At 41.3% G+C, this 13,881-nt stretch overlaps 1 protein-coding gene across 1 annotated transcript; it reads left to right on the top strand.

Annotated features, from left to right (window-relative positions):
• Positions 1-608: 608 nt before the first annotated feature.
• On the top strand, positions 609-10,054 carry LOC123114671 (vegetative cell wall protein gp1). Its single transcript, XM_044536117.1, has 3 exons — positions 609-946; positions 8,653-9,077; positions 9,571-10,054. Exons 1-3 carry the CDS (start codon positions 609-611, stop codon positions 9,624-9,626), a joined length of 819 nt encoding a protein of 272 aa, XP_044392052.1. The 3' UTR covers positions 9,627-10,054.
• Positions 10,055-13,881: the final 3,827 nt, after the last annotated feature.

Below are 13,881 nucleotides of genomic sequence, written 5' to 3'. Positions count from 1 at the left end.
GCGCAGACAGAGGCAGGTTGCCGGGGAAGGGAAAGGAAGGGGCGGCATCATGGATGTGGGCCGTGGCAGAGCGTGAGGTGTGGGGAGGCGCGAGCAGATGGGGGTGTCGTCGTGGAGAAGGTGGGTAGGAGGTAGGTGCTGCAGTGTCGCGCGAGGTGGTGGGGTGGCGCGGTTGCGTGGCCGCCTGGCCTGGGGAAGGTGGCGCCATGGCCGGCGGGGTTGGCGGTAGGTGGTGCGGCGGCACGGGGGAGTTGGCTCGGTGGCGCGGTTGGGACGGTGGTGGAGCATGGGGAGAGAGGGAGGAGTGGGGTGGGTGAGGATAGGATAAGGTGTGGTGGGATTTTTTTCTTTGCCCGCGCAGTTCGTTTGGTTCCTTTGCATGGTTAGTTTGTAGTTACGAAATAGGTTGGGTGTTAGCAGAATAAGGTGGGTGTTGGTAGAATAAGAGTCTTAAGGGTGTTATCATAATAGACCCACACTATATATATATATATGTATATAGGGTAGCACTATTATGATCCTGGGATCAGAATAGTTATTTGGATCACGGCGCGCCCATATAGAGCGTGAGGAGATCCTCCCGAACCGGTGGCGGCAAGCGCGAGACGATGAAACAGGAAAAAAGAAAACCCCGCGTCCTCTCGCCACGTCTCCCGCACTCCACCCCGCAACCGCCCGCACCCCCGCATCCCCCGCCACCGAACCCACCCCCTCCCTCCCCAGACCCCTACATTGACACGCCCCCTCCCTGCAGGCCCCCGCCGCCACGCCCCCTCCTCGGAGGCCCCCGCCACCGCGCCCCCTCCTCGGAGGCCCCCGCCTCCACGCCACCTCCCCTGATCCACCCGCTGCGGTGCGCCCTCCCTGGAACCCCACGCGTGTCGCCAGATCCTGTGGTGGCCAGCTACCACCAAGCACCGGCATGCGACCCCGCCACCTACCTCTGGTACGCTGCCGCGTCTTCCCTGCCACCTAGGCTACCCCCGGCCTCGCCCAGCTTCTCTTCCAGTGACGACTCCCTGCCACGCGCGCCGCCCCTGTCCCGACAACAAAATCACGGCATCCGACCAGCCACCGCTTTGCCACCCTGTGCGCCCTCCGGCCAACCGCCACATCCCCACCCCGTCCCACTCACCTCCTGACCAACCACCGACTCGCCATCCCTTCAGCCGACCTGCAGATGGGGAAGGTCTTGACCTACAGCTAGGAGAACTCTCGGCCTTCACCTGGTCGCGGGCGCTGCTGACACTAAGGTCCATCACTTACAACCGGCGCTGCAGCAACCACCCGTCCACCCCCCACCCCAGCAACCCACCCGCCAGAAGCGTTGCGACACAGGAGGATCCATGCCACTCCTCCAAATTGATGTTGTCTGCAACGAGATGGGCAAGCCTGTAGTCCAGCACTATGACAGGAGGAACTGCTTTTACTTTTCTTCTGAAATCTCGATGCCATGTCTTGATTTTCGTAGATAATTTTTGGTTTGTACCAACCATTTAAGATGGTATCTCATCTGAATGTGGTATGCATGCAGACCAGCGCTCTCGAGTGGCACCGCGGAGCCGTTTGCCTGGTGGTCGAGCAGGTGGTAAGGGACAACTCGAGGTCCCCAGCCACATGTTCTACAATTAATTCTTTGATTTTGTTAAACTGATTCCATTCTTCTGATTTCTTGCAGCAGTTCAATGTATATTACACAAGAAGAAAAAACTAACACTAGTTGCAGATGTTGTGCTTTGTGATTGTCGTAGGCTTACAACCGAGACAACGACCTCCACATTTCCTACCAGCCCCGCCCAATCCCGGTGCCGGCGTCCACCCCACCACACCGCCTGAGTCCACCACTCCGCGTCCGGCTGCACACGCCAGTGCGCCACCACTAGCGACTTGCCTGACTCCCTCGGCCTCCTACACACTATTGTCGCTCCCTGTACTTTTTTGATGAAGTTAGGTGATGTTGCTGGCTTTGGATGTAGCAATGCAACTATGGATATTGTGATGATGCTACTATGTTCAATAGGGCATCTGCTTTGATCTGAAAAATGAATTTGTATGAGTTCCTATAAAATAGAATGTGTGGCAGGTCGGATACAGAAAAAGTTGAAGTTGAAAGGTAATAGACTTGATAAAAATAAGGAAAACTCTATAACAAATAAGTGTTTGAAAAGGAGTTATGTGGCATGAGCCGAATTAGATCAAAGAATAAGGAGATAACACCAAAAGTGTGTGTGTGTGTTGTGATGTAGATAGAGTACTAGTTGGTGGGCATGTACATTTTAGTTTTTAGAGTTGGTTTCTTCCAATCTTATCTCCAAAGTTTTCAGAGCTAGTTTCTTCCAATTTTATCTCCAAAATGCATCAATGCCGTGGAGTATTTATTCTTCTTGTGTTTTTGCATCATTCAACAATGCCATGGAGAAAAAAAAGAAATCGAACTTCAACTTCAAATAATAGCCAAGTACGATATTTATAAAATTCGGATTGTTCCCGTTTTAAGAAAATAAAACTATGAAGTTCAAATTTTAAAACTAGCGAAGTTCGATGTTTATAAAAAACACTAGGGAGAATTAGAGAAAGAAAACGAGTAAGAACACATGGAGAAAAAGTTTCATCAGTACATGGAAAAAATGTACAAAAATTTACAGTATCATTAAAAAAGATGTTATTTTGTCGATTTTTCTTGACAAAAAACCCCGAGGGAATTCACGTTCCAATTTTTTGTAATAAAACTATTAAGTTCGAATTGAAAAAACCGATCAGTTCGATGTTTACAAAAAATAATCATTTTAAAAATTATAAAAATATTGGATTACCCCATTTCTACAAAAAACCTAGAGGTTCAAATTTAAAAGAGGAAGAAGTTCAATGTTTATTACAAACCGAAAGAATGTAAAAAAAGCATCCCAAACAATTTTATATAAAAACGGATTTTGTCCTTTAAAAAAGACCCTAGAAGTTCAAATTTGAATATACGGAATGAGTCGATGTTTATTAAATAGATGGAGAAGTTCAATGATTTTCCTCGTTATTAAAGAATGGAAACAAGAAGTTCAAAAATAAAATAACAAGAAGTTCAAATTTTAAAATAGAGCGCTTCAAAATTTCATAAAAAAGAATAAGAAATAAAACCAGGAAGTCCATATTAAATAAATGGAGAAGTTCGGTGATTTTCCTCGTTATTAAAGAATGGAAACAAGAACTTCAAAAATAAAATAACAATAAGTTCAAATTTTAAAAATAGAGTGCTTGAAAATTTCATAAAAAAGATCAAGAAATAAAATCAGAAAGTACATATTAAATAGATGGAGAAGTTCGATGATTATAGAAAACTCAAATTTTTCTCGTTATTAAAGAATGGAAATAAGAAGTTCAAAAATTAAAAAACAAGAAGTTCAACTTTTAAAAATAGAGCGCTTCAAAATTTCATAAAAAAGATTAAGAAAAACCCAGGAAGTCCATATTTAAAAGATGGAGAAGTTCGATGATTATAGAAAACTTGGATTTCCCTCGTTATTAGAGAATGAAAATAAGAAGTTCAAAACTAAAATAACAAGAAGTTAAAAAATAAAATAACAAGAAGTTCAACTTTTAAAAATAGACCGCTTTAGAATTCATAAAAAAAGGATTAAGAAATTCAGATTAATATTCATAAAAAACTCAGATATTTTCACGTAACTGAGAGAAGTTCAGATTGATAACTCCCAGAAGTTCACGTACTACACGATGTGCATTTTGTATTAAAAAAGAATGAAAATGCAAAGCATAAAGTTTTGTTGCTAGAAGTTCAAGTGCTCGACTGGAGAAACTTCAAAAATTCTAGTGTGGGAGAGGTTGAACAAAAATACGTCACAGAAGTTCAACGTGAAAACAACATGAAGTTAAACTACTACGCTGAATGAATTTCAGATGACAAACTTTTAAAATCGTTGCGAGTATGAAAAAATGATCAACACGGGAAAATTACGTGTTTTATGCAGCTTTCCATCGGTATATCACTTGCTCAATTTAGGTGAGTGGATGGAGAGCTAGGAGCAGTGGATAGAGATATACGAGCAAAAAAAGCATGTGAAAAATAGAGTGAAGTTCAAGTACACGTGCCGAGAAGTTCAGGTTCTTCATGCGGTGGATTTTCGAAGAATCAATTTCGCGATAAAGGCAGAACGAACGATCTCGCCATTTTCGCAATTACTTGAAAACGGCTAGGAATCATAGAAAACCATCAACATAAAATAGTTTCGCACTTTCCATAGCTTTCCTGCGGTATATTATTTGCCCCATTCCGATAAAGTATGTAGAAATTACGCCAAAAATACGTTTTTAGGCATTTTCCAATTTTCCTTAAAACTGTAAGGAATTAGGAGAAACAATATATAGGAAAACGTTTCGAATTTTCTCAAGCTTTCCAATGCCGTATCATTTGTTGCATTCGGACGTACGATTAAAAAATTAGCTCGAAAATATGAACACGATGGAACTTGTATCATTTTTTGAATTACTTTTAAACCGTTCCAAATTAGAAAAATCTTTTAACATGAAAAAGTAGTGCATTTTCACAAGCTTTCCAATGCCATATCATTTACCTCAATGGATTAGCCTTTTAGAAATTACATTGAAAATATGAACTCGGCTGTTTGGTTTGCGATATTTTATGATTTTCAAAACTACTCTTTATCCATATGGAATTAGAGAAAACTTTGAACATGTCAAAGGAGCAGTTTTGCAGCAGCTTTCCAACGCTATATTATTTACCTCATTCCGATAAACGGTTTAGAAATGCGATCGAAAATACGATTCACGTTTTTTGTATGAAGAAAAAACGGTTTTTAAAACTGCTCTTAAACCGCTTACGTTTTGCCAAAAGTTTAACTTGGGTCATGATATTGGTGTCCATAACTTTCCAACGGTATATCGCAAGCCCCATTTGGACAAATTTTAGCTGAAGTTCAACCTAGTACTCGGGGAAGGTCAGGCGCGTTACTCGGGAAGTTAATGTTGTGATCAGAATATTATTCTGATCCCGTGATCAGAATAATGTTTATATATATATATACATACATATATATATATATATATATATATATATATATATATATATATATTAAGCCTGGACTAGCTAAATGTGCATTAATTGTTTTGGTATGTACATATATTAACTCTTCTTTCTTCTTTTATATAGCCCTCCGGATTAAGCAATACTTCATTAAAGAAACGAGGCCCGAAGAAAAAGTTGCGTCAGGATGAAAGGTTCACGATCACAGAAATTGCGTGCGATGGCCAACCGATTAAACCCCTCCAGACCAAGGAAGCATTTTCTGCTCAGTGCGGGGTTCTTGTTAGGGACATGATCCCGATCAGCATCGAGCTATGGAATGAGCCTAAGAAGGAAGAGCTTCTTCAAGTTCCTTTTGTCGAAGATAGACATAAAGTAGATCTTTGGAAAGCGCTGAAGGTAAATTTCACCCTATCGGAAGAGGAGGATTCGGAGAATCTAGTTATAGAGCCATTGATCAAGTCCTATGCTCTCAAGAAGATGGCAGATCTATTCATGAGGTGGAAGAATGAGTTGAAAACAACGTATGTCGACCAAGACAATACTCCAGAATTCACCGGCCGATTTGAGAAGATAAGAGATCACTGGCCCGCATTTGTGGTCAACAAGACATCGGAGAGGGGTAAGAAGATGTCAGCGACTAACAAGATAAATGCTGCAAAGAAGGAGCATTACCATCGCATGGGGTCAGGTGGCTACCTCAAAGCCCGGCCGTTGTGGGACAAGGCTGAGTAGGACCTGATTGCTAAACGGGTCAAATCAGAGACATCGCACTGGCCAGACCGTTGTAGGACTTGGTTCTTCGGGGCTAGTGGAACATTGGACCCTGAAACAGGGAAGTGCTGCTAGACGGATGAGCAATGTGCAACACCCATCACGAAGCTTTGAAAGCAATCAACAAAGTGCAGGAAGGGAAGTTCGTTCTCAACAGAGAGAAAGACGAGCTCACAAGGGCCCTCGGGAATCCTGAGCACCCTGGACGAACACGAGGCACGCCAGGCTCCGTTTCATGGAAGGTTGGCTTTCTCGACGCAGGCGGTTACAAAACCCAAAAGAGGAGGAGGAAAATGGACCCGAGCAAACTGCAGGAGCTTAAGGCAAGGGTAAGAAAGCTAGAGGAACGAGATGCTGAGAACCAGCAGCTGCGAGATCCCGCCCAAGATGCTACCCTAGAAGCTACCCCACCATCTCAGCGGAGAAGCAGTATGGCTTCCACTGAGCTCATTCAGCAGCCTGACTTGTTGACGGGTCCTAGCTACCCCATGGATTTTATCACGGATTCACACCAGTGCCACCTTATGACGCAATGGGATCAGCTCAAAGTCAAGGCGGTTGTCAGCTATGTGTTCCCTCCTTCACCCGGAGCAACTTTTCACTGCCGTCCGATTCCACAAGGCTATGCTGTTGTGATGGTGGACGAAATAATGGAGGGATTTGAGGAGCTCCAGCTTGACCACCCTACAGGTGATGGGGAGACTCAGCTGGGTCTTGCTATGCATACTCCGTGTCTATGGCGGAAGGAGCACATCAAGCTTCTGAACTTCATGGCTCCTGCTAGTCAGCTGGGCACTCCGCCTCCTCTGCCTCCTCTTCCTCCTCCGGCGAGTGATCAGGGCACTCCACCTCCTGCTCCAACGCGTGAGGACGGCAGTACTCCGCCTCCTTCTCCGCCTGCTCCGGCCCGTCCGAGCAGCCCGCCTCCTCCTTCGCCGCCTCGTAAGCAATGGTGGAACATAGACGCCGCCGCTCCGGCTGCTCCAGCGCGTCGTAGCAGTCCGCCTTCGGCTGCTCCGCCTCTTAACGACCGAAAGAAGACAGCCGCAACCGCTCCGACTGCTCCGGCGTCTAGCAGTACAGCCAGAGGCAGGAGGCAATACAGATACGGTCCATCGTCTGTCAAGCCTCTAAACGGGAGGCACTACAGCCAGGAGCGGAATGAAGAAAAGTGAAACAAATTCCCCAGCTCGACGAACAAGCGAAGCAATCGTGCCCCCCGCTCAATGTGTCTAGCGATATCGTCGCTAATCTTCCGGGGGTGCTGCCCGGTACCAACCCTGGAGATTACATGGCCGACGACGATGCAATAATTTTTGGAACAATGGAGGTGGACATATTCAGATTCGAGCACGGGAAGCCTCTCGCCAGACCTGGTACATCACTAACAACGATGATGCAAAGATTCCATGATTGGAACATGGACATCTGCACGGAGTCTGGGAAAAATACTTTGTCGTTATCGGTTAAAGAGGAGCATGACCTCGTTGGAATTGATCTGTTGTCAGTTCCATTTGAGGAATTCTTCCAGTTCTACAATCAAATGGCCCTCGATAAAACAATCATCACTTGCTATTGTCTGTAAGTACTACTTTAAGTACTACTTTTCTGTAATTAGTTAAGTCTCTGTATATATCTCAGCTCTTTCATTGCGTGTATATATAATTATCCTCACTATATTATGCAGATTGAAGATCGCTGAATTGAAGAAAAGACAAGTAGGTGATATTGGGTTCATTAACACAAATCTCATGGATGAATGGAGTGTTAAACATGATGCCAGACAAACCGAGGCCAAGTTGCTCGCATCGTTACTTCGAAATTAAAACAAAGCTACAATACTCTTTCCTTACGAATACAAGTGAGTGTTACTGTCTTGTGCATATTCGGTTTCCCTTATTACTTGAGGTTATAATAATGTAATTGATGAGTTATGCATGCATGCACAGGTACCACTTTATTCTACTAGAGATTAAGCTTGAGCAAGGACTAGTAACCGTCATAGACTCCAAACGAAAAAATCTGGAGGAATATGCGACCATGACTAAAATGCTCGAGAAGTAAGTTCAATCGATCATTATCGCACCATATCGGCAACTTTGTTCATTTCCTGATATCAAGTAGTTGTTTTCTTTGTCTGACAGGGTTTGGAAAAAGTTCATCGCACAAGCTCCGGGACTGCCGGCGCAACTGCGATTTGACCACCCGAAAGTAAGTACTAGCTACTAGTTAGTTCCGCGCATCTCACATTGATTCTAGCTAGTTTCATCAATACCATTTAGCATGCTTGCTTATTAGTTTGATTGATCTCTATTTCTTGTAAAGTGATTGTGGCAGAAACCGAGAATGATTTGTGTGGATACTACATTTGCGACTTCATCCACCACACCACCTGTGAGCGGGGCTACTCTAAACAACAATATGAAGTGCGTAAGCAATAATATTCACAATTTTTTTATTACCATCATTTGTGTTCAGTTTCATTCATATATATGTACTGACCCCCTTCTTGAAATTAGATGTGGCAGACGCGAGACGAACTACTACCACAAGATCGCATATGAGCAATTTAAGAGGAATTGGCGGGATTCTTTCTTGACCAACTCATCAACAAACACGAAAATACCATGTGAAAGTTAAGTTCAGATGTTAGGGGACGTAAGAGATCTTATATATATATATATATATATATATATATATATATATATATATATATATATATATATATATATATATATATATATATATATATATATATATATATATATATATATATATATATATAGTAACACTATTCTGATTCTGGGAATAGTTATTTGAATCACCAGGCGCCTATATATGAGGGTTCGGCTTGTTCCCGAACTCCCCGTGCTGCGAAAAAGAAAAAATCCCATCCCACCACCGCTCGTCCCCAACCTGCCCCGATCCCCTGCCCCTGGATCCACCGCCACGACGCCTCCCTCTCCCTTGATCCGGCGCCTCTCGCTGCCGTCGCCCCAGCCCCGGCCCTGGCGCGCCTCACACCGTCGGCCCCCATCCCCCGACACGCCTCTCACCGCCGTCGCCCCGGCCCCGACGCGCCTCTCTCCATCCAAGATCGCCTCCCGCCGCCTCCTGGATCTGGCCACCCCCCCGCGCCTCCACCCTTCAACGCGCCACCGCCCTGCATCTCGCCGCCCCAGCGTGGCTCCGCCGGCCAACCTGCCGGCGCGCCTCCACAGTCAAGGAGCCGGCGAGCCACCTCCGGCAGAAGGTGCGGCACCTTCACGCACATGACTCCGCCGGTCCGAGTGTGCCGCCTCCATCTGCAACTGCAGTGCCTCGTCTCCAAAAGCACCTTTGCCCCATGGCGTAGCTTCCCTCTTGCCGCACGGTAGGCCTGGTCTCCATCCATCACGTGTGCCCTACCATCGCGTCTCTAGCCGAACTTCCGCAACTCCTCTCTCTGTTGCCGCACACGCGACACCAGCCTGCTGCCGTTCACATAGTACCTCGGCCGTAGACCATAGCGCGTTGACACTCCGCCAACTTGCGCGTGCCAAGCCGAGCGCAGGTCCACTGGGGCGCACTTGAACTGCAGTGCCTCTCGTATCACTGTGGTCTTGCGTTTGTAGCCGAGAACCAAGTGGGCAAGCACCATGGGCTCCCAGAAGTCCCAACCTTCCTGTCAACAGCCGCGACAGTGGCCTTCTCCCAAGCAGACCAACTAATAGCAGCAAGTTGCACAAACTGATTACCTTTTGCAGGCAGAAAGATGACGAAGAACACACTGAAGCTAAGAACAAATTTCAACTTGATCTAAAGAAAAAGGGTACAACAAGCATCGGAGATCATGCATGTTGCTTTGCAGGGCGCCCAATGTCAGGTGGTCCATTAAGGTTGTTTTCTCAAAAATCAAGATGTTCTGCTATGTACTCCCTCTGTAAACTAATATAAGAGCATTTAGATCACTAATTTAGTGATCTAAACACTCTTATATTAGTTTACAGAGGGAGTATTTGAGAGAGGGGATAACGCATAGCAACACTGAATGGATGAAGGTGAGAGAAGATACTGAGGAAATGTGTAGCGGAGAAATATGTGCGCTATTAGTTAGTGCCTTTTCTTATATAGAAAAGGGCCCGGTGTGGATAGGTCATTTCAGAATATTTGTTGTCAAGTGTGCACCGTGTTTTCGCTGCTGATCGTTATGCTTAGACGATTCCCAAATTTCCACAGTTTTTGAAGACACGTTTTACATATTCTCCTCTTCACTTTTTGTGTATGTTTTACGCCTTAGATATTTGGCAAAAAATTCTCATGTCGAGAAGTTCATATATTACTGCCTAGGAAATCCAGAAACAAAAGACCAGAGAGTTTAGAAAACTAACACCAGACTGGCCACATTTCCTTCATCGGCCGACGACGAGCAACTCGTGCGGTGGATCTATGTTGTGGGGTCCAAGGCGCGGGCAAAATCTCCTTGGGTTTTAAAATACGCCAATTGCATAAGTTCAAAATTCTTATCCAGTAAGAACAAAAAAGTATGCTCTCTAAAGCTGCTTGTGTTTATGCTCCAAAAGAAAAGGAAAAAAATATTTTGTCTGGATCAAATACTAAGGGACATTTGCTTCCCTTTGAACATAATTTTCCATCTCTGCTCGATATATTTCCAACTATAAAAGTAGACAACTTTTGTGATTTATGCAGTCTGCTTGTTGCAAAACAAGTGAACTCTAGAGATCTTTTGCTCTTTCATTACGTAAAAATATGGGATACCCGAAGTTCAAATATTAAATGTAAGGAAGAAAAAGTAAAAAAAAGATCTAGTTATCAAAATAAAACAAAACCCATGAACTACTACTAAAAAATGCAAAAGTTCAAAAAATAAAAATTTGAGTTGCAATTCAACTATGCGTGATGTTTTCTACAAAACTGAATTTAAAATTGAGTGGTACGATGTTTATTACAAAAATAGGATTTTTTTCCTGTTACACATGAATAACACCAAGAAGTCCAAATTGAAAAAACCAATAAGTTCAATTTTAAAAAATAAAAAGTTCAATGTATATAAAAACCCTAGATTTTCCTTGCTACTAAATACTAAACGAGGAAGTTCAATTTCATAAAACGGAGCAGTTCAATATTTATTATAAAAACTCAATTTTTTTTGGTTACTAACGATTAAACCAAGAAGTTCGTGTGTGTAAATCCTGAATAGAAAAGAAAAAACGCATGGACTTTATTTTCTGTTTTTTGTAATCTTGCTCTTCGGGTGTTCGTGTGTGTATCTGAACAAAAAAATTGAACGCATTTTGTGCTTGCTTTGGGCGTATGTTCTGCAGCCCGGTCTCATCAAAAAACAAAAACTCAAAGTTCAACTTTCAATAATGAAGCAATACAAATTTAAATAACAAAGCGATTGGAAAACTCGAAATTTCCCGCTAATACAAAAACAAAGAAGTTCACATTCAAATAAAAGAGTAGTGCAATTTTTATAATTAATGAAGATAACAAAAAAAGTCTCTTATAAATGTTAACTTTCGAAGTTGAAATTTAATAAATTTCAGAGTTCAAATAAGATGTTATGAGTATACAAAAAAATTCCCATGGATTTTTCCAGTTATAGAAAAAAGATAACCAAAAAGATCAAATTTTAAAAAAATGATCATTTCAAAAGTTATAAAAAATGGAGTTCCCCATTTCTTGAAAATACTACAGGTTCGAATTTAAAAGATGAAGAAGGTCAATGTTTATTACAAATCCAAGAAGGTCAAACTAAGAAAAACAAAAGCATCTCAACACAAATTTATAAAAAAGGGGATTTTCTTCGTTAAAAAACCTTATAAGTTCACATCTAAAAACCCTTAAAAGTTTGATTTTTATTAGATAACCAAAAAGGTCCACTATAAAAACCAAGAAGGTCAAATTTGATAAACATTTTTTCCCATTTCTAAAAGAACCTACAAGTTCAAATAAGAATAACGGAGTGGTTTGACCTTTACAACTACTGATATTTTTTCATTACTAAGAAGAAATAAAAGGTAAAAGAGATTTTCTTCATAGAAAAAAACCTAGAAGTTCGAATTTTAAAAAATGGAATGGCTCGATATTTATTAAAAAAAACTAATATTTTTTCCATTACTACAAGAAATAAAACCAAAAAGTCCAAATTTTAAAATAGGAGCTGTTCGATGTTTATAAAATATTCAAAGTCTTCCTCATAATTAAAGAAAGAAAACCAGAAGTTCAAACATAAAAAAAACAACAAGTTCAATTTTTTTAAATGGAGCAGTTCAAAACTCATAAAAAAGGATTTTCACCATTTCAAAATAGAAAATACTAGAAGTTCAAATTTAGATAATGGACCGGTTCAAATTTAGATAATGGACCGACATAAAAAAACACGTGAAAAACATAGTGAAGTTCAAAAATAACTGCTCCAGAAATTCAACCACTTCACGAAGTGCATTTTTGGAGACTCTATTTTTCCGACGAAGGCAGAACACATGATCTCAGAAGTTCAGATTGATAACTACCAGAAGTTCATGTACTACACGGTGTGCATTTTGTATTGAAAAAAAAGAATGGAAATGCATAGCATAAAGTTTTGTTGCTAGAAGTTCAAGTGCTCCGCCCGAGAAAGTTCAAAAATTCTTGTGTGAGAGAGGTTGAACAAAAATACGTGACAGAAGTTCAAGGTGAAAACCACGAAAAGTTCAACTACTACAAGGAATGCATTTCATGTGAGAATAAAATATAAAAAAATAAAAGCATAAAAGGTTTGTTGAAAGAAGTTCAACTGCTATGTCCGGAGATGTTCAAAAATTCTTGCGAGAGAGGTTCACCTTGTATTTCCATGTTCGATTTTTTCGTATAAAAATCGAATACAATTCTTTACTCAAAATATAAAAAGGTGAAGTTCATATTGAAATAACAGAGAAGTTCGGAGTTTATTAAAACCTAGGATTTACCTGTTCAAAAAATAAAAATCACAACGCCATTTTTTGCACTTTTAAAAACAACTCATAAACGAAAAAATGGTTGCTAGAAGTTCAAGTGCTCGGTGAGGAAAAGTTCAAAAAAATTCTTGTGAGACAGGTTCACCGTGTATTTAGATGTCCAACATAAAAAATATGTAGTTTGTGTTTTAAAATAATTTTCTGAAACCAGAGAGAAGTTCAAAGTGATAACAACCAGAAGTTCACGTACTACATTGTGAGTATTTCATATAAGAAAAATACAATAAAGTGAAACAGAGTGAAGTTCGAATAGACATGTCCTAGAAGTTCAACTATTTCATGCAGTGCAAAAAACATCACGTCAAAAATAGAGTGAAGTTCAAACAGTCATGCCCGAGAAGTTCAACTACTTCACGCAGTGCATTTCCATTCGCGATGAAGGCAGAAATCATGATCTTGTCATTGTCTAAATTACTTCAAAACGACAGGAATATCATTTGTGTAAGTTCAAGTCCTCAGTCGGAGAAAGTTAAAAAAATATTGTGAGAGAGGTTTGTATAAAAAGAATATCATTTGTGTAACACTGACGAAAATGGATGGGAAAATTATAAACAAAAATATGTCACAGAAGTCCAACCTGAAAACAGCAGGAAGTTCAACTACTACACTAAATGAATTTCACAAGAAAAACTTTTAAAACCGTCGCAAGTATGAAAAAATGATCAACACGAAAAAGTTGTGTGCTTATAGCAGCTTTCCATCGGTATATCACTTGCTTAATTCCGATGAGTGAATGAAGAGCTACGTGCAAGAAAAAAGCACGTGAAAACCAGAGTGAAGTTCAGGCAGAACTGCCATAGAAGTTCAAGTACTTCACGCGATGCATTTTCGACGAATCTGTTTCGCGATAAAGGAAGAATGAGCGATCTCGCCATTTCTAAAATTACTTGAAAATGGCTGGGATTCAGAGAATACCATCAACATGAAAAAGTTTGTAGAAATTACGGCGAAAATACATTTTTAGCCATTTTCAAAATCAACGTAAAACCATAATGAATTTCGAGAAACAATATATACCAAAAAGTTTCACATTTGTTCAGGCTTTTTAACGCCATA

This window comes from Triticum aestivum, chromosome 5B, assembly GCF_018294505.1.
Source record: "Triticum aestivum cultivar Chinese Spring chromosome 5B, IWGSC CS RefSeq v2.1, whole genome shotgun sequence".
NCBI classification, from domain to species: domain Eukaryota; kingdom Viridiplantae; phylum Streptophyta; class Magnoliopsida; order Poales; family Poaceae; genus Triticum; species Triticum aestivum.
Note: the sequence above shows the minus strand (reverse complement) of the source record. Positions and strands in the feature narration are given on the sequence as shown.

What these genes read in the sequence shown, in the direction of transcription:
- LOC123114671 (XM_044536117.1), top strand. Translation starts at nt 609, where the DNA reads ATGAAACAGGAAAAAAGAAAACCCCGCGTCCTCTCGCCACGTCTCCCG. An exon ending in GACCCCGCCACCTACCTCTG is followed by an intron (nt 947 to 8,652) that starts GTACGCTGCCGC and finishes TTGAATCACCAG; the next exon opens with GCGCCTATATATGAGGGTTC. An exon ending in CGAGCCACCTCCGGCAGAAG is followed by an intron (nt 9,078 to 9,570) that starts GTGCGGCACCTT and finishes TACCTTTTGCAG; the next exon opens with GCAGAAAGATGACGAAGAAC.